This window comes from Embiotoca jacksoni, unplaced genomic scaffold (assembly GCF_022577435.1).
Source record: "Embiotoca jacksoni isolate LCO1_2020_lvr unplaced genomic scaffold, fEmbJac1.0.p SCAF_18, whole genome shotgun sequence".
NCBI lineage: Eukaryota > Metazoa > Chordata > Actinopteri > Embiotocidae > Embiotoca > Embiotoca jacksoni.
In genome coordinates, this window is record NW_027185318.1 from 387,501 (window position 1) to 412,043 (window position 24,543).

The 24,543-nt window shown below is 43.6% G+C and overlaps 2 protein-coding genes across 4 annotated transcripts in view; one reads left to right on the forward strand and one right to left on the reverse strand.

Annotated features, from left to right (window-relative positions):
- The first annotated feature begins 11,610 nt into the window (after positions 1 to 11,610).
- Positions 11,611 to 13,351, forward strand: insm1b (insulinoma-associated 1b). Its single transcript, XM_069151782.1, has one exon. The coding sequence runs from the start codon at positions 11,825 to 11,827 to the stop codon at positions 13,313 to 13,315; it is 1,491 nt and encodes a 496-aa protein (XP_069007883.1). The 5' UTR covers positions 11,611 to 11,824; the 3' UTR covers positions 13,316 to 13,351.
- Positions 13,352 to 18,801: 5,450 nt separating this feature from the next.
- Positions 18,802 to 24,543, reverse strand: part of ralgapa2 (Ral GTPase activating protein catalytic subunit alpha 2) — an 84,471-nt gene continuing 78,729 nt past the window's right edge. For 2 of the 3 annotated variants that reach the window (XM_069151874.1, XM_069151872.1), the window contains 2 exons: positions 24,087 to 24,208; positions 18,802 to 19,078 (listed from right to left, as the gene is read on the reverse strand). In XM_069151874.1, coding sequence (XP_069007975.1) covers positions 18,921 to 19,078; positions 24,087 to 24,208 — 280 coding nt within the window. In that variant the 3' untranslated portion in view covers positions 18,802 to 18,920. Of the gene's footprint in view, positions 19,079 to 21,019; positions 21,044 to 22,038; positions 22,099 to 24,086; positions 24,209 to 24,543 lie in introns of all 3 variants that reach the window. The other variant, XM_069151873.1, reaches the window with a different exon arrangement.

Consider the following 24,543-nt stretch of genomic DNA (forward strand, 5'->3'; position numbering starts at 1 on the left):
CTCTCCATCTCATTTGAACACTTTGTCGCCATTCTTTGCATCCTTATCATAAAAATAGCGCCCATCATATAATAAAGCAGAGTTGCTCTTTGCTTCGGACCACTTTGTGTTGCGGGTTGGCATTGTTTGGAAACCTGCTGTGGAGGACTAATCAGTGAGTAAAGTTAGGATAATAGATTACGTGTGCAATCAAATAATCACAATCTTTTCATAGGACAAAGATACAAAGTGTGTTTTTTACATTTGCGATTTCAAAGTATTCTAAGTTTAACACAGAACACAAGGTGGCACTGTTTAGTTAAATAACACTTCAATGGTCTTGACTGACTGAGCTCCTTTGACATCTATCTTCTCACGTGGTTCTCTCCTCTTATCTGTCCCATGTTTTCCTGTTTTACATCCCTGCAAACGAGCCATTCTTCACCAAATACTGTTTGTACAAAGAAAGCTTTTTGATGTTTATGTGAAAGCACCCTGACAATAATTCCCTTCTTGCCGTTTAACTTTACGCTGTCTGCATCTTTATAGAGAAATTATGAGATCAACAACTGAAGAAGGCAGCTTTATGCACAGCATCCCCTCGCTCGGTGAGATTGCCTTTTGTTTTATTGCCAGGGGCTGATGTGGGCAGTAGGTAACCTGTATACCGCTAAGCCCCGCATCAGGCGCTAAATGTCATGCATAGCCTGTTTTTATTGGCTGATATTGCCTGTTGTGCCCTTCTCCTTTTCCTGGAAGCCATTGTTTAAGAGCTGGTTGTTAATGCTGATGACCAGATGGGCTCCTTCTCGCCCATAGGTCTGACTGAGGGTGTTTACCATGCACTGGGCTATGGTTAACAGGTGAGACTGCTGCTGGCTTGTCAACCAATAGGACAGCAGCAGATGTCTGGCCTCTGCCTGTAAACCTTTATTTGGCATTTGGGACTTTGTGGGAGTGGGTTTGATAATAACACTGAATCAAAGTGAATTCTGGTTTATATGGGTTTTTTTTTTTTTATACTCGAGGCTATTATATAAAATGGTCATGCAGTCCTCACGTATATCCACTTCAACCCAATGCTACCAAACCTCATGAGTCCCATACTCAATATTGTGGCAGTGAAAAAACTTGGGTTGAATAAAGTATCTTTTTATGTATCTAATATTTCAGATGACAAACCAACCAGCTATTTGATTTTGCTTTCATAAAGTTCAGACAAAATTTCCACAAATGTTTCCTCATCCCCTGTGTAACAAAATGTTTCCCGTATTTGCTGGGCCAACAGTGAACATTCTTTCCCCTTCCCAATTCAGGCCATCTTAAATTATGGCAATTTGGTATCATGGCAACAGCAAAGGTACGGCAGGGCCAGGGACTGTTGAAGAACGGTCTTTTAAAGCTTTGAATCAATCTGCCTTAATGGATTACCTGGGTCTAGCATGCATGTATGGATTAGTTTGGCTGGAGCACCTGTCCCTGTTCTGTCAACAGCAGATCAGGTTACTGGCTACGATGCTCACCCGGCTGGCACAACTTCCTGTGATTGACAATACAGCGGCCTTAGTTCACTGCTGCTAGATGTAAAATCATGAAAGTTACAGACAACAAAGAGTTGATTGATGTGATGTAAATTATGTGTGAAAAAACAACAACTTTTGGATCATTAGGATATAAAATAAGAGGATTGTGGGTTCAAACCTGCCGGCTGGGGCCTTTGTTTACTGAGTTGAAGAACCCCACAACCCTCGAAAAGGATAAGTCAGTAATGGATGGCTGGATGGATGATATCAAGTAAACAGCAGATAACCCTTTCATGATATAAAAATGCAGTATAATACAGTGCAATTCCTAACAAGGCTGGTCTCAAGTTGATTTTGGAGTTAAGCTGCCGGATCAGCCCAGTGAAGCGCGGCTTCACAGGGTAAGCTTAACATCCTTCCAAGGACAGCTTGTATCTCACACCGCCTGAACTGGGAAACAAAGCTCACTGAAGAGTGGGATGAACTTCGCTCCTGAGTATTGAGATTTTAAAATTAAACATAGAAGTCCAGGCCCCTTTCCCTCTGATTTCCAGTCAGATATCGTGCATTGTGCATATCTGTCTGGGGTCTGGTGAGGAGAACTGGAAAATTAGAGCATCTGACAGGATATCAAGAATATCCTGTTCACACTAAACACATGTTGTTCTCCTAATCAGAGCAGATATGTCCTCAGAGTTTCCGAGAGCATAATATTGGCAAAATCCTCTTTCTGAGTTTAAAGCTAAAGAAGCTGATCATTTCTTTGAATGCCATCAGCTGTATCAAGTCTACCCATGAACTGATGTTTAAACAGACATCATGCAGCCTGTACGCCCGAGCGATCAACCTCTGATGCAAAGCTCCATTTGGTGCGCTAATATTGTTCATTTTTTAATCAAGAATCCTGACGGGGAAAAACCCACTTATTTCACGCAGCTGGCACAAAGCCCCCTCATGGATGGCCTCATACTTTTGGTGTGGCCTCCCCACTTCCTTATACTGACTGTCACCTCCATTGATGATGGATCCGCCCGATGATGAAACAATTAGCTAGCAACCGTTACTAACCACGAAGCTGCACGGGTGATAGATGGGCTAAGTGATAGACTTGGGGGGCTTTGTCCTGGATCTCTGACACCTTCTATCTTGTGATCCACACAACCCCCACATTGCCTCCATCCAACCCCCCAGATCCACCCCAGTTACCCCCACCAGCTGCCTCTGACCCCTCATCATAGCCGTGCCTCTGCTTGCCATGTGCTGGGAGTCAAAGGGTTCCCACCTATCGCTCATCAGAATGGGACCCCGCCATCTCCTGCTCCGTGCGCTAAATCACAATCAATTGCTTGGCAGACAGAGATGGATTGGGACATCCACGACCCCGCCCCGTTCAGGGAGGCCCCGGCACTCCAAAGGGCTGCTGTCACCAACAAATAATAGAGGTGGTTCGAGGAGGAGTGTGCAGGTCAAGTCTGCCGCCCTGGAAAGGAAGTTATCACAAAGCTGTGGAGGGAAATTCTTTTGTCTTTAGGTACAACAGTCCCAATGTCTAACAGCATGTCTGACAGAAGGCAGAGGAAGCTTTGCTTTGCCGCTAAACATGACTTCATTTCAAATTGATCTAAACGTAACTTGGCGCACATTTAGTTATGAAAACTGCAAAAACATACTTATAAAGCTAAATTGTGGGTTTTTAAGAGGCATTCCAGTGTGTTGGTTTATGCTACTCATTAAAAATGAATCCATCCCTCAGATCAAATAACCCGTTGCCACAAAAAGCTTCAATATTAGATTGCTATAGAAGCTTTTATGTTTATTGAATGTTTGACAGGAAAGCTACTGATACTCCAATTTTGGCTAAAGTTGATTGCACTTTTTCTTTTACACAAAACTCTTGCAATTTAACTGTGGCTGTTTTTCCTTAGCATTATCCTGTTAATGCAGGATGCAGTAAAAGCTTAAAACTGATCACGGTCCCTCATGTCAGACGTCTGATGAGCGTAGATTTATCTATTAGACAAACTTAGAACATAGAAACTGCATGCCTTCCCTTAATTTTCATGAAAAGTATGTTATGTCAAGTATTATCTTACATTACTGCTGCTTAACAGCACTGCTTAATAACAACAACACGCAACAAATGAAATTACAATCAATAATTTCAAACTCTAATGAGCCAAAAGGATTGTAAAGGCTATGTTGAGGTGCGTTACTACCATGACTTGTTTTAAGAGTGAATCATCTGAGTAAAACTCTATCTGGGCCATATGAACTGTGAGACATGGAGGACATAATTGCTTTTCACATATTTGATGAATCTCTGTATTTACTATGAGCAAAGCTGCCTGTCTGCTTTTCCCTCTCAAAATAATACAATCTTAACATTCTGCTGCGGATCATCATGAACATTTGAAGAGTTGTTTTCTAGTGTTCCCTGATTTACTTCACAACAGAGCGGGTGATTGCATCATTCACATGAGCATTGACAACAAATAGCATTCAGACATGCAAAAGTCTCCACGATGCCATAACACCATGATTGGGAGTGAAAGATCGTATTCTGTGTTCACTGCCAAGGGCTCAAGGAGGATCATTCACATGTAGATGTGTCCTTCTGGAAGTGCCTCAGCTATACAATTTCCATTTAGATAAGGTGTATACACAAATAAAGAAAGGACATTGGGTTCTTCATTTGATTAACTAATCATAGTCTTTGTAATTCCACTCGGAGACCTTGAAGGGCAGTGCCGGGCTGTGCACCCTGATTAGCCAATGCATGATTGCTGCTGCTGTGGCACAAATCAGTTCAAGTGACCCAGCTCCATACACTACACAGCAGCAGTGATTAAACAGGCGGGTAAGATGTGGAGTTTCTGTCTGTTTAATCCCTTTTCCCATTGTCTAAATAGATAGCCACAGTGTAGTCCCTGATCAGCAATAACTGGATACCATAAGAATTGGAGTGGGAGATGATTAGGCTCTTTAAAGCTCCCCGGAGGTTGGACGCAGGTTGTTGGTGATTAGCTTGAACTTAAAGATACATTCTGTTCTCGTTGCCTCTTGCTGGATCAGGGAATTCCTGATCAGATTCTTAAGCTGGGAGAAAAATAAAATTCACACACAGCCCCAAGATAGATGAGATATCTTTAAGTAAGAAGAATCCACATTTATGGCACAAGTGAGGAAGCTTCAGCTTCATGGCATGTTGACAAACCAAAGAAAACTCTTCTCAACCTCCCGATTCAAAGCTCAAAGTGCTTTAACCTTCTTCCCACTCCTCTGCTATCCCTCTTCATGCAGTGCAGTGGTGTCTCTGTATTATCTGAAGGCTGTATAGAAACTCTACAGCCCCTCTCCATGACTGATCTCTTTTGATAGAGCTCATTATGCAAACTGCTCCCAACTCCCGCCGCATAATTAGTGCTTAATTAATTTGAGTGAAATCTTTCATCTGTCTGTGTCCGGTCAGCTCCTTCCTTCCATTTACAACATGATATTAATTTCAGAGGGGGGAATGGCAGCCCAGCTGATGAAAAGGCTGATATAATTAATCAAGTACTGTATCTTTTTGCTTCATTTTTTTGCAGGAATAATAAGTGTGATGAGCCGAGTCTGATTAACCCTATTATGCTCCCTAATTAGGGTGATCATTTAATAATCAAGGAAGCAACATAATTATAAGAGAATGCAAATTATGCCATCTAATGAAGAGTGTGCCAATTCTGGGAATTCTTTGTTTGGAAAATGTGGCATTCCCGAATCAAATGTCAAGAAAAGGTTCTTCTCTTAATGTGCTATTTTTCTCTTACTGTACTCTTCATTTAGGGATGTGCTTACGCAGCGGAGCCCAAAATGTTTACAGTGCTTTGTACATTTCTTAGACTGGTAAATCTCTATATACAGAACAACCACGATGAAAGGAGAAAAACAATGGTTAAAGTATGCAACAAAAGGCACATACGTCATATATTACTAATGTTTTATGGGCAGTGGAGGAAGAAGTATTCAGATCTTTTCCTTTAGTAAAGGCTACCGACATGAGAATACACCAATACAAGTCAAAGTCCTGCATGACAAATTCTACTTATCTACTTAAAATCAGATTTTTGGAATATTTAGTGAAATAAAACCAATCACTATTTGATGGAGCTGTTAAATAAATTGTAATAGAAACTGAAATGTGACTCTGACAAGAAACTTATTTTGCAAGATGTCAGCGGACAAAAATGTTGGAAACCTCTAGTTTAATGTTTACCTTTGTGTTGTATTTTAAAAGCTTGATATATTATCCATTGTGCCACATCTTCGTCTGAAAAGTAACTAAAGCTGTCAGATTAATGTAATGGAGTAAAACTATATTTCCCTCTGAAATGTAGTGGAGTGGAAATATAGAGTAGCATCAAATGGAAACACTCGAGTCTCAAAACTGTACTTGAGTAAATGTAATTAGTTACTTTTACTTTCACTCAACTGAGAGTAGGAGTTACAGAAAAACGGTGAATGTCTTTTAGTTTGGCTTTCATCAGGGCACCAATTGGTCCTGTGGGTTTTACAGAGCTTGAGACAGCTGCTACTATAAACTTAAGGGCACACGTTTAGTACCATGGACAGCAACCAGTCTCCCTGGAGCAATGACACTCTTCTAGTGACCGTTTCACATGTAACTAATGTAAATAATTCAAGAAGCGGATGGTTATGTATTTAACAGACATTTTCATATGGGTCTAATCCATTTTTAGATGAATGGATGATGACCAATAGATAAAGGATATGGCCCATTAGGTCTGCCAGAGTCCATTTTTCATGCTCCTAGATGATACAGATCCTGTCTTTACTTCCATCATGATAATGATGACCTCATATATGGCTTCTATGAGCAATGGCCTTGATTTCTTTTCTCTTAGATGGAGTTGTTATCAATAAAATGAGAATCTTCAGGGAGCCGGAGAGCAACAGAGGATGCACCTTTTATACTTTTGTGACAAACGTAGACGACTGAGCTGAACGCCTGTCGGTGAAATCCTTTGTATGCTTCTTGCTACAGTGTGCATGCCTCCTCCATTTTTTGTATCTGTGAGGTGTACGTGTGTGTCTACATGAGTGCACCTCAATTTGCTTCTCTTTACCCCCATAGTGCAGCTGTGCCTCAGAGAACTCTTGGGAAGTAATTGAATGAGCTGGAGCAGAGGGGGAAACCTGTGGCAGTGAATGTGGAGCCCGCTGGCCTTATTATCTGGAATATGGCCTCCGCTCTGCCTGCGCTTTCTCATCCACTCATGAATACAGAAATGAATGTGATGAACGTCACAGGTGAACGCAGAGGGGAGAAATGGGCCAGAGTCTGTTTTAATCAGCTCCCAGATAGAACAATCACTTCATCCACCTCCACAGCTCGGAGGTGAATTAGTGTTTAACATTCCAGGGCATGCTTTGGGACAGGGGGCTCCACCCCAAACAACCAACGGACTGCAGAGAAGAGACACTCTGATGTTTTTGATGAGTGAATTAGAGCTAAACATGCCCCGGGGGCTCCAGCCACTGATATGCCTGATATGCAGGAAGACATATATTTAATAAAAGACTCTTTACAAGAAAAGAAAATTGAGCGTTGTCCCTTTGAAGCCTCTGTTCATATGTCTCTGTAAACACAATGTTAGATATAACAACTGAAAGCATCTACGATTTTACCTTTCATACTTTATTTGCCTTAAATTTGATTGTAATCCCGCTCTGAAGGTGAACGGCAGCACGGAGTGTATATTGCAAAAATATGATTTTACTAGCTAGCTCCCTAAAGCTTTTCCGAAATGTCATTAAAGCTCATGAACGTCTGTCCTCGTCCTCGTGTAGTCATCAGCATCATTGTCAAAAGTACAGATGACACCAGGGACAGCTCCAGTCAACTCCATGAGGTCCATTAGTCTTAAGCTCAGAGCTATACCACTTTACAGGGCTTTTCACAGTAACCTGGTCTCATGGGCATCCTTCTAAAGTACACTTTAAAGTCTAGACAGTGACCTCTGTGTTGCTCTCGTGGCCAAACAGGCAATTTCCCCATTGATCTTCTGGGTGCTACAGTCTCACTTATACCAGAAGCTTGCTACAAACCTTTTACTATCGTTGTTCGTTACAGGGGTAGTTTGACTGCTTTCACAGCGACATGTTGAATTCCCTGAGATTGAATTGTTTTCCAGGTCTTCCAGGAGAAATCACTCATTGGGAATAAAGGACGCGTGTCCCAGTTAGCTGTCGGAAAATTGCCACGAGGATCTTGCCAGAGAACAGCAGACTGAGTGGTTAGTTTGCATCTGAGGTATCATCGGGACCAAATCGATTTACATAGATAATAGATAGATAGACGGACGGGTGGACGGACGGACGAACAGACAGACAGACAGACAAGAAGCAAATTTATTCTGGAACTAAATTACAGAATATAAAATAGAGGTAGTTAAAATATTAAATATTAAAAAAAAGCAGATTATATACAATTTATATACAAATAAAAATAGAATGATATTAAATTTAATGAAAGTAAAATAAACTAAACTAAACATTCAACATATCAACTGGTTTATCAGAAGCACAGGGATATACTGGCTGCTTCTACACTGGAGCAGAAAAGTCAATCAAAGACAACATGAATCCTTTTAGTTTAAAGTGAATAGTTCGCGCTCATCTGAAATGTAGAAAAAACACATTTTATATTAATTTTGCTGTCCTGTATTCTTTCAGAAACCACAAGATGAAGCAGAAAACAAGTTATGTAAAATCCCTGTAACTGCACTGGAAATAGCAGGTAAATCTATTAAAGGGATCCTGCTGAGAACTGTGTGGCAGCGACTGCTGCCGTCATTGGTAACGATCCTGGTCCTAAAACAGCAAGTGAACAAGTAGCAACAAGACATTATTCAGGGGGAAAGGCACTTGCTCTCAGGCCAAGCAGGGTAATGAATTGCTTAATTAACAAAGTAGAAATAAGCAATACATATTAACCCACATTGGGGAAAATTATGTGTGTGAATTGCAAATGCACAGATTAATGGAGAAGCAACATGGAAACAAACAGGTAGATTAATAAACAGATCAACTGAACGAAGGACGAAGGAGAACGGAGAAGATCTGAGCCATCTGGAGTAGCTTGTAGCTGTTTTTGCTCAGTAGAAATAGTTTGAATGTGTTTTGGACAAGCCCGTTTAGAACTCCATTTAAAAAGCAATCACTTCATTAAACTCTGGCTCTTTTGTTCTACTGTGTCATTGTTCTCTTGTTGGTTCCTTTCTGCGCTCCGTTTTTGGGGACAAAGGCTGAAGCGAGGCTGTGCTGTGTCTACAGCCAGTCTGATTAAATCTGGGTCCCTCGCTGGCTCTCTCCATGGTGCTGAAAGAGCCCTCTATCAGATTACAACCAGCCAGAATAGGACCTCAGCTAATCCATTACAATAATTGATTGACAGTGCAGTGAAGGTGGCCCTGTGGTGAGCACCAATTACAGTCATGTCCTTTTGCTCTTTCAAATTGGCACAGCACATGGAGGCAATCATTCATCTGGGAAGTACAGGAGGTTTCTGTACAACTACGGTGAGAATGAATGTAATCTAATTTTTGTGAAATAACCAATCTCCTCCACAGCTCGCTCGGTAACCATCGTCGATGTTTAACGGAAACATCACCGCGATGCCTGCGAAAAGATTTGAGTACTAAGCTTTGGTTACTGGAGGTAAACTTTCCCAGAGTCCTCGGGATTAAGCCTTCATCCTGTAGGTGGTGCAGTGAAGTAAGACCTGAGCTCTGATGTCAGACGCTCGGAGAAGGATTCCTCTTCAGCTTCACCAACTTCTGGTTGTACAGTTAAGCCATAAACTACCAGACCTACAACAGTTCAACTCACATATCATTTTTAAGGGACTATTTGCATAAAACGGAACAAATTTAGATCTATTGTAAATAAATATGTGACATCACGAAGTAGCATTTTAAAACATTATTCATTCACGTTTTTAACTTTTATATATAATCGAAGTGATTACATTGTCAGCATAATCAGCAAGAGGAAAGCAGAACATTTCAAATCCTATGTGATAAGGTTTAGGAGGATGTAGTTGAGCCTGCATTAAAGCAGCAGCAGCTGTATGCTAATTAGGCGCCTATGCTTCCCGTCCACGCAGGGCAGCACGCGCCACTGAGCAAACACGCGCATGCGTCAGTCCAGCCGAGGCCGGCGCAGCGGCCCACGCGCCCGCAGAAATGATCTCGGGGGAAAGAGGAACTCGTTAAAATGCCATCAAAGCTTGTAGCCCCAACAAACCACGACTAATAGATGTTCAGACTGAAAGGCATCAAGCAACAGAGCAGAGGAAGCAAACCACAACAAAAAGTATATTTAAGAGAATATCTATAAATATTACATATGATCTTATCTTATCTTTATTATCTTATCTTATATTATCTTATCTTATATTATCTTATATTATATTACACACAGGAGAGTCAGAGTGGCTCGGGAAGGAAAATAAAACACCTTAAATCTTTACAGAAATTGTGATTGTTAATACTTAAAAGAAATGTCAAACTTAGTCACAGAATCAAAACACGAATTATTAGTTTCTATTTAGTTTAAACTCTATCTTAAAAACAGTGACAACTTTTATTCCATTTTTTAGTTTTTACGTTTTAGGAAATCTGTCATTCAACCATCTGTAAGCAACATAACGGTTTGTTGTCGGGCAGGTGAGACGGATCGGGACTCCGAGGTCTGTTGAAAGGAAGGCGCAGACCTGCAGCTCAGCTCCGATTGTGTAATTATTTGACTCGGTCATACTGCAGCTTTATGCAAATGAGGGGAACAATGTACGACGGTGGAGATTAATTCCTCCCTGGTCTGCAGACTGAAAGGAAAAAAGAAGGCGCTCTCTGCCAAGTGGCGCACTGCCGCATACATTTGGCCATTATAACGAAAAAGGCAAAAATACAATGCATGAGATACGCACAGCAATCAAAGTTGGTAAAGAAAGGAGGCCACAGGATATTTGTCGAAAAAGTTCCGTTAGTTAGGCAGACAGGAGGGTGTGGATTTAGACAGTTTGGTTGAAACTTAGTTTTGTTTCAATAAATTATTCAAATAAATGAAGCCATACAAAATCTACTGGATTCGATTCATTGCAGACTTCAAATCTTCTTGAAGCAGAATGGGACTCAACTGTCTGTATCCAACAACAACATCAGCTCCATGTCAGCTCTGAATATCTGTGCAGCATTTTCCAACACGATCCTCGGCCGCGGCCTTCTTTGTCTGAAGCACGCGTCTCGCTGTGGGCCAGATTGGCCGCGAGTCCCGTTTCACAGTTAAGAGGTCAATTTGCCTTTCAAACGAAAAAAAAGAAAAAAAAAAAGACAGGATATCTGAGCACGGGCAGACGTGGCTATTGTGCTCAAAGACCAGAGGGCCTTCTTATTACTTATGTATGCACCGAGATGTCTGATTTATATGTCGAGTTAAACTACCGAGACTGACACGTGCCCTAAAATAAAGAAACACTCCCTCTATCGTGTTTATTTAAGACATAATAAAGGGGCTGTAAAACGGGGTTGTTTCGTTGTTGGTCGGCCTGCGTCATGTGCGTCATGCGCGTAAAAGAGGCTCAAGCGTGGTTAGAAATCAAATGAACAAAAACTAACCTGGGCAGCACGTTCACTGCACGCGGCAGAGTTGTGAATTGTCTTGTTGAGAAGCATCACAGCAGAAATCAGTCGAAACAGAGCTTTTGGTTTGTATTTAACCAAGCTTGTTTCACCCTGTCTTAATTCGAAATTGTGATGATTGTGGCAGTGACTGACATTTCCTTTTGCCAGCTCCAGGCCCCCGGAGGAGAGCCACAAAGCAGTGGCACGTGTGCATTTGTGTAGGGGCCCATCAGACCGTAAAAAGAGGAGGGTCCCGGCGTGTGTCTCTGTCGGGGAGGGGCCGAACGCACACGTTAATGTAATAAACCGCCAGTACATCTGCTAAGCTATCTGCACATCCTCCAACGAAATCCACCAAAGCCCGACTCTGAGCCCTCCCACAACAGAATCCACCGGGATCCTGGTTTCATCCGATTGGTCGGGGATGCTGCAACAGGGGGGGCGAGAACAATAGCATCATTCCGGCATAAAAAGAGTGGAGCTATGCCTTAGAGACGAAAACATTTCAGCAACAGAAGGATCGATATACTGGGGAGATAAAGTCCCATAAGCTTCTAGTGTTGCCATATTTTGAACAAACCTGGATACTCTAGACTTCACCCACCTCCCCGAAGTGCCTTTCCGCTGTAACTCGCCAAGATGCCCAAAGGATTCCTGGTAAAACGAAACAAGAAATCTGCACATGTTTCCTACAGGACCCGCTCAGACGGAGATGACCTCCAGGAGCCACCCACCCCAGCTGCCTTGCCGAGTCAGACGGACCCCTCCCCGCCGATGTCCGTGGCGTCCAGTCCGGACCGCGCCTCAGCATCGCCGGATTTCACCGGATCTGACGCGCCGGTGCCAAGACTGGAGAAGCCGGCACAATTCGGTAACCCAGAAGCGGTGTGCCAAACCCTGTACAGCCCCACCCGGCCCATTAGCAAGGAGCACGACAGGGGATATTTTGAGCGAAGTTTCAATCTGGGCTCGCCTATTTCTGCCGAGTCATTCCCAACACCTGCCTCCTTCTCCGGCCTGGACCATCTCCTGTACGCCCCGGTCGACCTGAAAATCGGCACCAGCAACAGCAGCCGCAGCGGCACCACCAGCAGCCTCCCGGGACCGAGCAACCGGGTCGGCATCAAAAGACCCGCAGCTGAAGGAACAGAGCGCAAATCGAAGCCCGCCTCCAAGAAACCCAAAGCCATTCGAAAACTCAACTTTGAAGACGAGGTGACGACTTCTCCAGTGCTTGGTCTCAAAATCAAAGAGGGGCCGGTGGAAATGAAGCCGAGGGCGCCGTCCTCCTCCGGAGGAGGAAACAAACCTTTAGGGGAGTTTGTGTGTCAGCTGTGCAAGGAGGCGTACGCGGATCCCTTCTCTCTGGCTCAGCACAAATGCTCCCGCATCGTCAGGGTCGAGTATCGTTGTCCTGAGTGCGATAAGATGTTCAGCTGCCCGGCAAACCTCGCCTCTCACCGCCGCTGGCACAAACCCCGGACCACCGGTGCACCGGCGATGCCAGCCGCACAGGGCATCAAGCCTGAAACGGCCAAAATGCCACCGCTAGGTGTCAAATCAGTCTCCGACGAAGCCAAAGACACGAGTGACAGAGACACCCCGAGTCCAGGTCTGTCTGAATCGGGTTCTGAAGATGGCTCATATGACTGCCAGTTCTGCGGGAAGAGGTTTAAGCGACAGGCATACCTAAGAAAACACATTATGGGACACCAGGCCCTGCAACAGAAAGTTCTGGAGGAGCACGGGTTTCAAACTAGTGACCGCGCGGCAGAGCAGGCTCCGGTATCGGTGCCGGTGCCGGCGTCAGCCTCAGCCTCCTCCTCCTCCTCCTCCTCCTCCTCAGCATCATCATCGTCATCATCCTCAGAGGAAGCCTCAAACCAAAGCCCCCTCAATCTGAGCCCGGTGGACTGCCTGCTGTGCCCGGTGTGCGGGGAGAGTTTCACCAGCAGGGCCGGTCAGGAGAGACACCTGCGCCTCATGCACTCCTCCCAGATTTACCCGTGCAAGTACTGCCCCGCCACTCTCTACAGCTCGCCGGGACTCACCAGGCACATAAACAAGTGCCACCCCTCGGAGAACAGGCAGGTGATCCTGCTCCAAATGCCGGTGCGCCCTGCCTGCTAAAGACAACATAGAACTTGTGCCTTTGATGGGGGTGAAGAGGAGGGGGGCGGGGGTGGGGGGGGTGGGGGGGGGGGTAAAAAAAAAAAAAAAAAAAAAAGAGAAACAGAAAAGTGGCTCTGGTGTTAAAAACAAACAAACAAACAAACAGGAGAAAAAGCAAAACTAAAAGTTTGTGATGCTCACTGCCATAACTTTAGGCCGATGAAAGGCAGGATGGTTTGATGTTTCAGTGGTGTCTTTTCCATGCCAATCAGTGATTGTCTAATGCTTCTCTTTATATTTGAATTACATATAGGCCTATTTTGAGATTTTCTTTCTCAAATTAGTTTATCAAGAAAAAAAAAAATAATACAAAGCGTTAGTTTGACTGTTAAAGGGTATTTTTCTAGGACAGCACATGCTCAATAATAGCTTCTAGACCTAAGAAATGTCTTAAAATTCTCAGAAATCCTCTTCCCCATCCAAACTCTGAATCCACCGACCGATCGCTCCATCACTGCAGCTGAAGCTCGTTTGTGAACAACAGAAGTTCAACTTTGTCTCGGTGGGAACAGAAAGAGTGACTGAAGAATTCCCTGTAGTAGAACCACAAATGCCTTTAGTATACAGATAAACCTAGTCCGTACATACACATCCAAATCCCGCTGTATAACTGCCTTAAACAAGTCAACATAGATTGTTTTAAGTTTGAATGCTGGCACATATTTTATTATTAATATTGAAGATTGTTGCAATATTTTTCATCATATGTTTATTTATTTATTTATTCGAATTATTTTATGTAACTTATTGTTGTGTTTGTTGTGAGTTCTTCTGTGAATCGTTCTGGCAGTTTACATGTCGTAATAGCCAAAATCTGTTTTATTTTTTGTTTCTTTTGTCACGTTTATGAGTTGTGCTAATTGTCGTGGGTCGGCTTTTAATCTTCAATCTCCACAGCTCTTGTAAAAAGAAAAAAACCCCGTAAAGCTCTTACCTTAGATGCAATCTTTTTTAAGGACAAGTTATTTTTCTTAATGTTGGCTTTTATAGCGCTTTGATTGTATTATGTGTATATCGTTGTTGTCTATCGAAATAAAATATTTTCAAAACGACACATGGTCTCAACTCGCGTCAACTTTTTTCAGAGTGAAAATCTGCACATTTAACTTTATATGTGAACGAAAATTCGCCTCATTTGTCGAGGGAGACTTATGTTGCTGTCAATAACGGGTTTGGTGATCATTATTCAAATAATACATTTGTTGATCCTTGTTTTTAGTTTCACTAACGTGCTCCTGTGACGTTTTTCTTTCCGGGGAAGTCAGGCTGACAAAAAAATATTTCTGATTACATGCAGAGATGACATGAAAAATGACATGATTTTGCTACTTTACGAAGATATAGACAACTCTGTCATTAAGGCCTCTGATTGGACAATCTTACTTTCAGGACACACATTGAAACAATTATCATGTGCGCACATCAACAGTTCAAAAAGACCCGAATACGTTTCTATATATATTTATTCTTAAACGGTGTTTTGTGGATTTCAGCTTAAAACCATTTTTGTCCATAAATTCAGACAATCCAAAGGTTTGAATCTTGACTGTTTATTGCCGATCAGGTGGTTTGTGGGTTTACGGGCCTCCTGAGGTTCCCGAGCAACATCAGAAATAGATTCATTTTAGACTCCAAAAGTTTGAAAGATGTCATCATCCAAAGACGTTTAACTTGTCAGATCTTGTCTGCACCAGCTCTCAGTCGGAGATGGTGCATGGTGGTTCTATTCAGTTCTCCAGAACAGGAACAAGAAACCCTCCAAACTCCCTGAACGAACCTTTGCCTTCGATCCCGTTTGTCAGACTTCTTCTCCGTAAATCGAGCCTCGGCGGCTCCATAGACGCCGTTTCTCTGCCACACAGAAGCACTTAGGACCTAATAATAAATTCTCTTCTTCATACCATGTCAGGACATGACTGGAGGACAAAGAGGTGGCGGATCAGAGCTCATCTCTGCAGCAATAAAACATCCATCTGCTTGAGAAAACACACGCAGCTCCGTTTTTGTTGGTTTTCAGTTAATTGAGGCACAACTGAAAACACGTGACTTCCCTCAAGTATTCAGGTCATTTAACGAGCAGCTTCACTCTGAGACACCTGCTGTGGACAGAGATGAACCTCCAGCACCTCACTGATGGAAACACTTCATCCAGTCTGAAGAAAAGAACACCAACAAATCTCATTTACATAAACTTGTGTCTCGTCTTGCTTCTGCATGTTGATACTCTGCACATGTTCAAGGACAAAGACAAGAATCAAACTTAGTGTCTCTCCCCTTTAAGACATCAGTGAAACAAGACAGATATTGAAGAGTGGAAACTGAAAACAGTCATAAAAGAAGTTTGTAGTAAGATAATGTGAGAGAGAGAGAGAGAGAGAGTGAGAGAGAGAGTGAGTGAGAGAGAGTGAGTGAGTGAGAGAGAGAGTGAGAGAGTGAGCGAGAGAGAGAGTGAGTGAGAGAGAGAGTGAGTGAGTGAGAGAGAGAGTGAGAGAGTGAGCGAGAGAGAGAGTGAGTGAGAGAGAGAGTGAGTGAGCGAGAGAGAGAGTGAGAGAGAGAGTGAGAGAGTGAGTGAGAGAGAGAGTGAGAGAGAGTGAGTGAGAGAGAGAGTGAGTGAGAGAGAGAGAGAGAGAGAGTTTTAGGGCTCAAATTATGGTCAAGTACCTTTCTTGTGTCTGTGTTTGGCCCGGAGGAGGCAGGACACCCGGAGGAGGCAGGACACCCGGAGGAGGCAGGACACCCGGAGGAGGCAGGACACCCGGAGGAGGCAGGACACCCGGAGGTGCTGCCACCGGTGCACCTGTACCTCCTGCTGAGCTCCATTGTGCTGCCTGGTCGGAGCAGCAGGGAGACAGATGGGAGGAGGGTCAGGTTACCCCGCTGCTAGCACAGCTGGGCCGGGTCACCAAGCTCACGGTAACAGCACCGTCATGGCTGCACACATCCAAACACACACACATGAAACCAACACTCACAACTCCAAATCTGTAACACGTCTCTTAGCTGTTGTTCAGAAAGAAAAACAAGAAATGATGCGTAGAATTTCAAATTGATTTAATGAAATGTTTAAATTTTCACATTTCTAATAAAGATAGCAGGACTTCGGTCATTAAAAACAGTTTGATATGTTGACAAGTAATGATGAAATTTTCCAGCTTTTTTTCCCTCTTTCTCTTATACAAAGATTATATTACAGGCATTAATATATTTATATTCGGAGGGCAAATGAAGCCCTCAAATTTGACACAATGTACAAGGATTTCTAAAACAAGAAAAAAAAAATATCACACTAAGACTAAGACTAGTTCATTTTCTTCACACGTATAAGACACACAATCTTATCTTGGTCCAAACTAACACCTCCAGGAACTAAACCACCAAAAGAGGAGCACAAACCCCTTCAAAAGACATTTTCTATGACCAACAATCTTTAGATCTACATCCTGGGTGTTTTCTTCAAGTGGCTTTGGGGAAAATAATAATATTAAAAAGAGCATAGATGGGATCTAGGCCTATATGTATACATTCTTCTCAAAAAAAAGCAAAAGCAAAAATACCGGTGTCAATCTTCTTGCTATTTGGATTCCCCATAAATCTGCTGGAGGATGAACCAACAAAAGGAGACGTGATGCCGGAGGAGCACGGGGAAAGTAAGGCATAGTAGTACAACAGATGGGAGAGAGTCGGATCTTGAGTGGAGCCCTGGAAATAGGGTGAGTCTATAGTGTGTGTGTTTTGGTGGAGGTGACACCCGGCTACCATGACAACCCCAGCAGGCAGGTTGGAGGGGTGAGACTGACGGCCTCGCTGTTGAGAGTTTAACTTTGGCTCACCCCCCCCCCCCCCTCCCACCACAGCCCTCTCCTGAGGCCTCAGGAGGCGACATAGGGAGAGGATCATGGGAAGGAGGCGGAGCCACTTGATTCCAGTCACAGGTAAAGACGGAGCAGCACACCACCTACAATGAAGACTGAACAGAGAACCCACCGCTCCAAATCCATCTGTTGTTGTTTTTGTGGGAAGCACAAGACCGACCTTCAAGAGACGCACTTTGTTTCAGGCTGCCTTAACGGAGATGTGATGCAGGGCGACCGCCGGGCGTCTCGCCGCGCCGACAAACTCAAACGTCATTATGAGGTTCAAAGGTGCTGCGACAGATCAACTTCCAGGACAGAAATTACACAATTACACAATTACACAGGCACTGTGAAGCTTTCTAAGAAACTCTCTCTCACACACACACACACACACACACACACACACACACACACACACACACACACACACACACACACACACACAGTGCATGGATTTAAGATTCACCTGAGGCTCTGGCGGTATTTTTTCACTAAACAGCAAATTAATACGCAACACAACATGACAACACAACAGTTCATCAAATAGTCCTCTCTATATGGACATGTAGCAAACAAACATCAGCAAATCATATTTAAAGCAATTTACATCCAAGAACCAAGAGAAACATTCAATGCTAACTGATGGGAGCGAGTGCAAAAATATTGGTTGGGAATGTTGGAATGTCGATGTCTTCGCTTCACAGGACAGGAAACTGATTACAGAGGAAAGAGACAGGAGGAACTTATTCAATTACTGAACATGAGCCCATGTTAACGACATCAGAAAACAATTACAAACGCAGTCCTTTCTCATTCCAGCAGAGTTGCATAAATCAAATCATGACACAATCCATTGGAATTCATTTAAAAAGGAAAATGAGAGCAGTAAAAGAAAAAAAGAAAAACGAACAAATTTCATTTTAGCTAAAGTTAGAAAGACGTCATTGATTGTCCCCTCAGGGTTCAAAAATGTTAAAAAAAACAACAACCTCTGACTGTATGTGTTACAGGAAGCCAGTGCAGTAGTGCAACGAGCACAGATCATCCTGGGGAGATATTCCCCATGCATCAGTCTTTTCTCCTTTCCATTATAGGAGGATGGTCCATAAACAGTCCCAACAAATGCTACCAGGCAAGACAACAAAAAGGTTGTGGCAGATGCAAAAAGAGGTAAAAAGGCAGACATGTTTAGAAATGGATACCAATCTGTTCTGCAGCTTTAGCTCGGTGTCACAGACGACTCGGGGCTTCACATGAAGTGTTGAGACAGATGAGATGCAGCAGTCTCCCATCCCTCACTATAGTAAGAACTTTACATGTTTCTCTAGTGCAGTGAGAGTGAACTAGAAAATGAGGAGTTCAAATTAAATTTGGGTCACAGGTCACTCTTCCTATGCTGCTGATTCTTCAGCTGAAACCACCAAGATGAACATAAATAGCTTAGTCTCATGTCCATCTCAGCCAACGCAGTGAAACACCACAACAAACTGAAATGTATCAACAAAATCAATGATTGCCACTTAAATTAAAAATTGCAATATGCTCCAGTTACATGTTTAATAAAACAGCCCCCCCCCCCCCCCCCCCCCCAACAAAATAAAACAAAACAAAACAAAAAACCCCAAAACTCTTGCAGTCACGGCTGGATGTGTGAGGTTGTTGAAGGACAGATTAAAGGCTGCTCTGGGACGAGGGGACGGTTGAGGAGCTCAGTTGGAGGATTTGCTTACAGCGCTGGCTGATCGGCGGAGTTTTCCAGAAACTCGGTTCTTTGCGGCGCGGGGCATGATGGGAGAAACCTGCTCAGCACTGTTCGTTGTTGCTGCAGGATTTCCAGCTTCGGTGCTCGCACTGCTGGTGAAGGACCCTGATGAGGACAGAAAGACGAGACACAATGATGGAGAGAGACGGCGATGGTGAGAAGTGGAAAGGTTCACTCCACTTTGTTTGACTGTTGTACATCTCAGCATGCTTCGTCATGCAAGTGCTGCTCCCGAAACCAAGATTACCCACGTTAGAGGATTCTCACCCACGTTTACAAAAGTTACAATAGAAACTGTCCCAACGTGTTTGTTCTGCTACAAGTCATTAGAATTAAGAAGAAACATTTCAGAAACGACATGCTGCTATCACATGCTGGAGAGAAGCAAAGCTTGTTAAAAGGGAAGCTGCCATTATTCCCAATAGTTTTTTGAGATGCTTATACAATATAAAAAAATTAGATGCAACCTTTGTGGCTAAAAAAATAGTTCACAGTGTGAAAGCAGAATGCTTTGAATTAAAATCAAATTACACATTACGCTCTTGTTGTGAACACGTGGAGCCTTCAAATTGTCAAACATCGTCCTTTCTCACAAAAACGTCACATCAATGATTATGGGATGGCGAACAGGAATGAGCCGGAGGTGGGCATGAAATACCGGTGAGAACAATCAAGTATTGTGAACGTCGACTTCCTCACTGTGCCTCTGACCAAACCCAAACCACAGCCCCCCCGCACCCGCCCGGCCCCATGCCTCCAGTTTAAACAACTTTTCTGCTTTGTTGAGATGGCATCTGGTTGCCTATTTTCTTTCCTATCTTTTCTTTCCTATCCTTTTATTTCCTGCTATTTTTCGGAGGCATCTCAAGTTGCAGCGGCTAAAAGGAACGGCAGATGGCTGGAGTAACAGACACTTAGCAGCACAGTGGACACCGGCAGCATCCAGGGCCGGGCTCGCTGGGAGGAGGCCGGGCCACGGATGAAACGCTGGGGGGGGTGTATTGTGAAGGGCGATGAGGGGAGGAGAAGGGGTCTGAACATGAATTCTCAAATCTGCATATGAATATAAAAAAGGGACGGGCTTGTCTAAAAATGTGGGCGGCCTGACGGACAAAACAAATTCTGCATTCTCGTATTCTTCTACTCATTCCGACAGTAAACACTTTGTCTTACAAATTAGGCACAAAAAGCATCAACTGTAAGAAGCTCTGACAGACTGGAGCCCCATTAAAGGTAATATACACAGACAGGACGCAGGTCTAACACCCACCAACACACTTAGCAGACATTCAAAAATAAACAGTCCTGTTGATGACATCCGTTTCTAAAGGAAGTTCTTCACTGGATGGCCTCACGTTAACAGAACCAGAAGAGGCCGATGCGTCATCACTGGCTTCATTATAACCTCTCACTTCCGCTCCTTACGCAACCAAAACTAAAGCCTTCTGGTGAGGTTCATTTCAGAGGGAAAGAAGAAGGAAGAAACAGAGAGGGAAGGAAAACAAAGAGTCTTTAAATGGCCCCGATATCCCATCGGTCCTCGCTGCAGCAGTTCAAACAAGGCTTCAGATGACAAAGACGTCTTCCAGTGCGGCAGGTGTTAGTCTCAGAGTCTGCCCCAGGCAAACAGGCACACTCCAACAGGAGGAAATGAGGCGGGGGGTGGAGGGATGGGGGGGAAAGGAAAGGAAAGAAAGGAGAAAAGTGTTTGCTGAGGGAAGAGATAAAGGCGCGCCACATGCAGAAGCGAGGGCCAGAAGTGTAGCCGTATTGTTCATGCTGCTACTTAGTCAGGTGCTAATTGTTCCCATCGTGCATCACTCTCAATTACCAGCCCGGCCTAAACAGTAGGACCCCCCCCCCCAAATAAACAGCCTGGTTTCTCTGTCCTCCCCCTTTGTCAGAGCACTCAGTAAATAAAGCTTGGTTAGTGCTGAATGAAAAAGAAGGGGTTGGGGGAGGGGGGGGGGGGCAGCCAGGATGAGTGAATGAAGGGGAGGAAAGCTGCTGGACCAAAACAAGCTTCCGACCTAACTCGGGGCTTACCTTCACCACAAACTGTATTTTAATCTATAAGGGAAAAACAGAGTAGAGCATCATGTGAGAATGCAGCACACACACACACACACACACACACACACACACACACACACACACACACACACACACACACACACACACACACACACACACACCACAGCAGAACAGGCCGCTGCCTCTGGAAGGAGACATTCAGACGGTGTGGTTAGTTGTCACTGGAGGGTTTAAAAGTCAGAGAAGATTAATTGATTTGGGTGATGAGATGATCAACAAGTGCCGTTTGTCTGCAGATACCTTGAATGTTATAATGTCTGATGATACCTGATAAATTGGTTCATTCACAGATTCCAAAAGTGAGCCCATTTTGAAATCCAAAGCACAAACGATGGGCGGTTCACATGGAAACAAGCGTCTGAGCAACATTCCCACCAAGCAGAGGGGTTAGAGGGAGTGAAGGATGCTGAGACACCTCACAGGTTCATGGGAGCGCTCGTGTTTCATCCTGACAGAACAGTTGGTTTTCTTTATGTGCAGTTCCATTTTTAAGAGTGTAGCAAATGATCTAAAAAAAAATAAAATAACTAAAAACCTACAAACTAAGCAAAGCGGTGCAAAGTGTAACAGAGCGGTGGGACGGTGGCCCACATGGCAGATGGACCGGCTCATGCAGGAGGCCATGATGTCATAGAGAGACTGAAGTTACATTCAGGGTCATGGAGGATGAAGCTGGGGAGGATGCTGACAAGCCAAGACGGTAAGGAGAAGGATGATTGATACGAGTGGGCTCAGGTTAAATGTCTTACAGCAAATCTGTAAAACACTGCAGGAGGGCTTCATTTAGCAATCAGCATGCAGGCTCTGGTTAAACTCTAGACCTGCATTGCATTTACAAAAGGGCTAAATCAAGCGCAACCCAGAGTGTTTTGATGATGGTGGAGCTCACAGTGAACTAAATGAATGGATGGATGTTGGCAAGCTGTGGCTGGGCGTCATGCCTAGTGTGGAGGAAGCAGGCAGAGTCTTACAGTCCAGTTTAGCCCAGGGGTACTCCATGTCCCAAACCATCCCCGGCCAACGCCTGCACGCTGTCATGGAGCATGGATGACATGTTAGTGGCAGCAATGGAAGCCAGAGCAGGAGGGACAGACAGGCAGATGGATGTATGTATGTACACACACACACACACACACACACACACACACACACACACACACACACACACACACACACACACACACACACACACACACGGCATGAGGAGCAGTGTCAGCCAGCTATAACGGCCACATTAAACAATATCCCTGATGAGACAAGAGGATCAGGCATGATAAAGCAATACTAATATAATATATTCAGATGCTGTGTGTGAGACCCGAAGCATTACACATATCATAATTATGGTTCTGAAAAAAGCAAAGAAGCCTTCCTGTTTGGAAATCCAAATAAAGTAAAACACAAATTTATAAAAATACATAAAAAAAACTGTTGCAACAATTTTGATAATCAAACATTCATTTAAGATTTTAAAAGCAAAATACAAAACTGTCACTAGTTCAGGTTTCTCAAATATTAACTAATAAACACATTTAGAAGATGGAGAATTTTTTGTGGTTAATATTTTGTAGACCTGATTTATTGGTGGATAATAACTGCTAGTTGAAGTCATTGTTCGTACAGGGGCAAAAACACAAACAATTCTAATCCCTATTGACAAAATTCATTCTTACAAATGTGCGAACATTTCTGTGGGTTGGAAAAATTCATCGATGAACCAACTGTGGGTCAAAATCTTTGCACTTTCCATTAAATATGAACGGCCACAAATAAACATAAAATCACATTATTCTATGAAATGGATTCTGGAGACAAGTTGGTGTTGAAAAGAAGTGAACTCAGCATACTGTATGTCCCATGCTGTGAAACAAGAGTTTCAGTGCTGCCTAACTTCTCTGACCCGCCTCAACAAACCTCATGGTGGGAATAGTCCTCATTTTGAGGTTTGAGCAATTATCTTTCTCTTCAGCGCTCACCACCTCCCAGTTGTCTCTTGGCCTCTTTATGTTCCCTTCAAACTAGTATTGTGCTGAAGGTGAGAGGAGGCGCCTCCAGGTGGGTCTGGGGAGATATTTTACAGGCTTTAACAGTAAGTAATGTGGCTGAGCACCTCCTGCTTGTCTGAGTATCTGAAGTCAGGCACACACTCAAAAAAATAACAACTGTAGACAGTTCATTTTCAAATGCCAACACACACGAGGAAAATATTGCATACATTCAAACCCCCTTTAAAACATATGAGCCCTGACAGATGTGACAATGACAAGACATGTGCGGTGTGGTGTTGGGGAGAGCTTTCATTGTCAAAACAGAATGTGTGTTGGGATCCAATAGAGTGGAAAAGTGCAATCCTGTATTGATTTCAGTGCCGTTGGAGATCGATCAGAGCCGGTACAAGTAGGAAGAACAAGATAAGACACGTTTTCCATCCTATTCATGGACTGATAAGAGCGCTGTGCTGACATCCGTGAGCTGCTGTTTGTCAGTCCGATCTCTTAAGTGTTGGTGAATGAGCTCATGAAGACGCGCACACACACACACACACACACACACACACACACACACACACACACACACACACACTCTGCAAATGCCATTTAAAAGGCTGCTTGTATTCATAGGAAAGTAATTGCATGGAAAGATGCTGTTTGAAAAAAAAGAAAAGAAGGGATGAACAAAATAGTGTAAGTGGGGCTTGAGGAAGTGGAGAAAGCCGAGTGTTTGAAGTCAGTCGGACAGCGTGAAGAGGCACGACCCGCCGTTTGATATTCATCACTGAGTGTAGGCGTGAAGAAGAATGGAGAATGAGGAGGGGGAGGGAGGGAGGGGGGAGGAGGGGGAGGCAAAGGGGGGAAACAGGTGTGTTGTGAAGGAGTAGGAGACTGATATGGAAAAAGACGTGAGAAAAGAGATGAAGAAAGAAGTCATGAGAGGAAAATGGTCAGAAGTAAAGAAGCACTGCTGAGATGGGGGAAGAACGTGAAGAAGAGGAAGCGGTGCAGTGTGGTTCATTTCTCACCTGTCCCACTCATTGGGTAGCCAGGAGAGGGCGAGAAGACCTGCGAGGCAAAGTCTTCAAAGGTCATGACCTCTCTGTGGTTCTGAACAATGGCCTCCAAGTAGAGCGCCCGCTCTTCATAGCTGTTGAGGTCTTGTTAAAGAAGAAAACATAATGACATGAAGGAGAAGAAAACAAGTCAAAGACAAAGCTGTTACCTGTAATTTAAGTGTATTGTAAAAAATAAATACAATTAAATAATTACATTTCAGAATAATTATATTTATGTATTGCATAATACACCATTTCGGCCCAAATTAGAGCAACAGTTGCTTTCTTTCAGTGCTGTAATGCAGACAAACACGTGAGCTGCAGCTTTACTGCAGGGCAGATCCATGATCAGCAAGCCAGCCAGATATAAAGATGGAACAATCAGACAAACAGCACAGCCCCAAATGAGAACGCTGTCTCCAAAATA

Coding starts and splice junctions, on each gene's coding strand:
- insm1b (XM_069151782.1), top strand. CDS start 11,825: ATGCCCAAAGGATTCCTGGTAAAACGAAACAAGAAATCTGCACATGTT.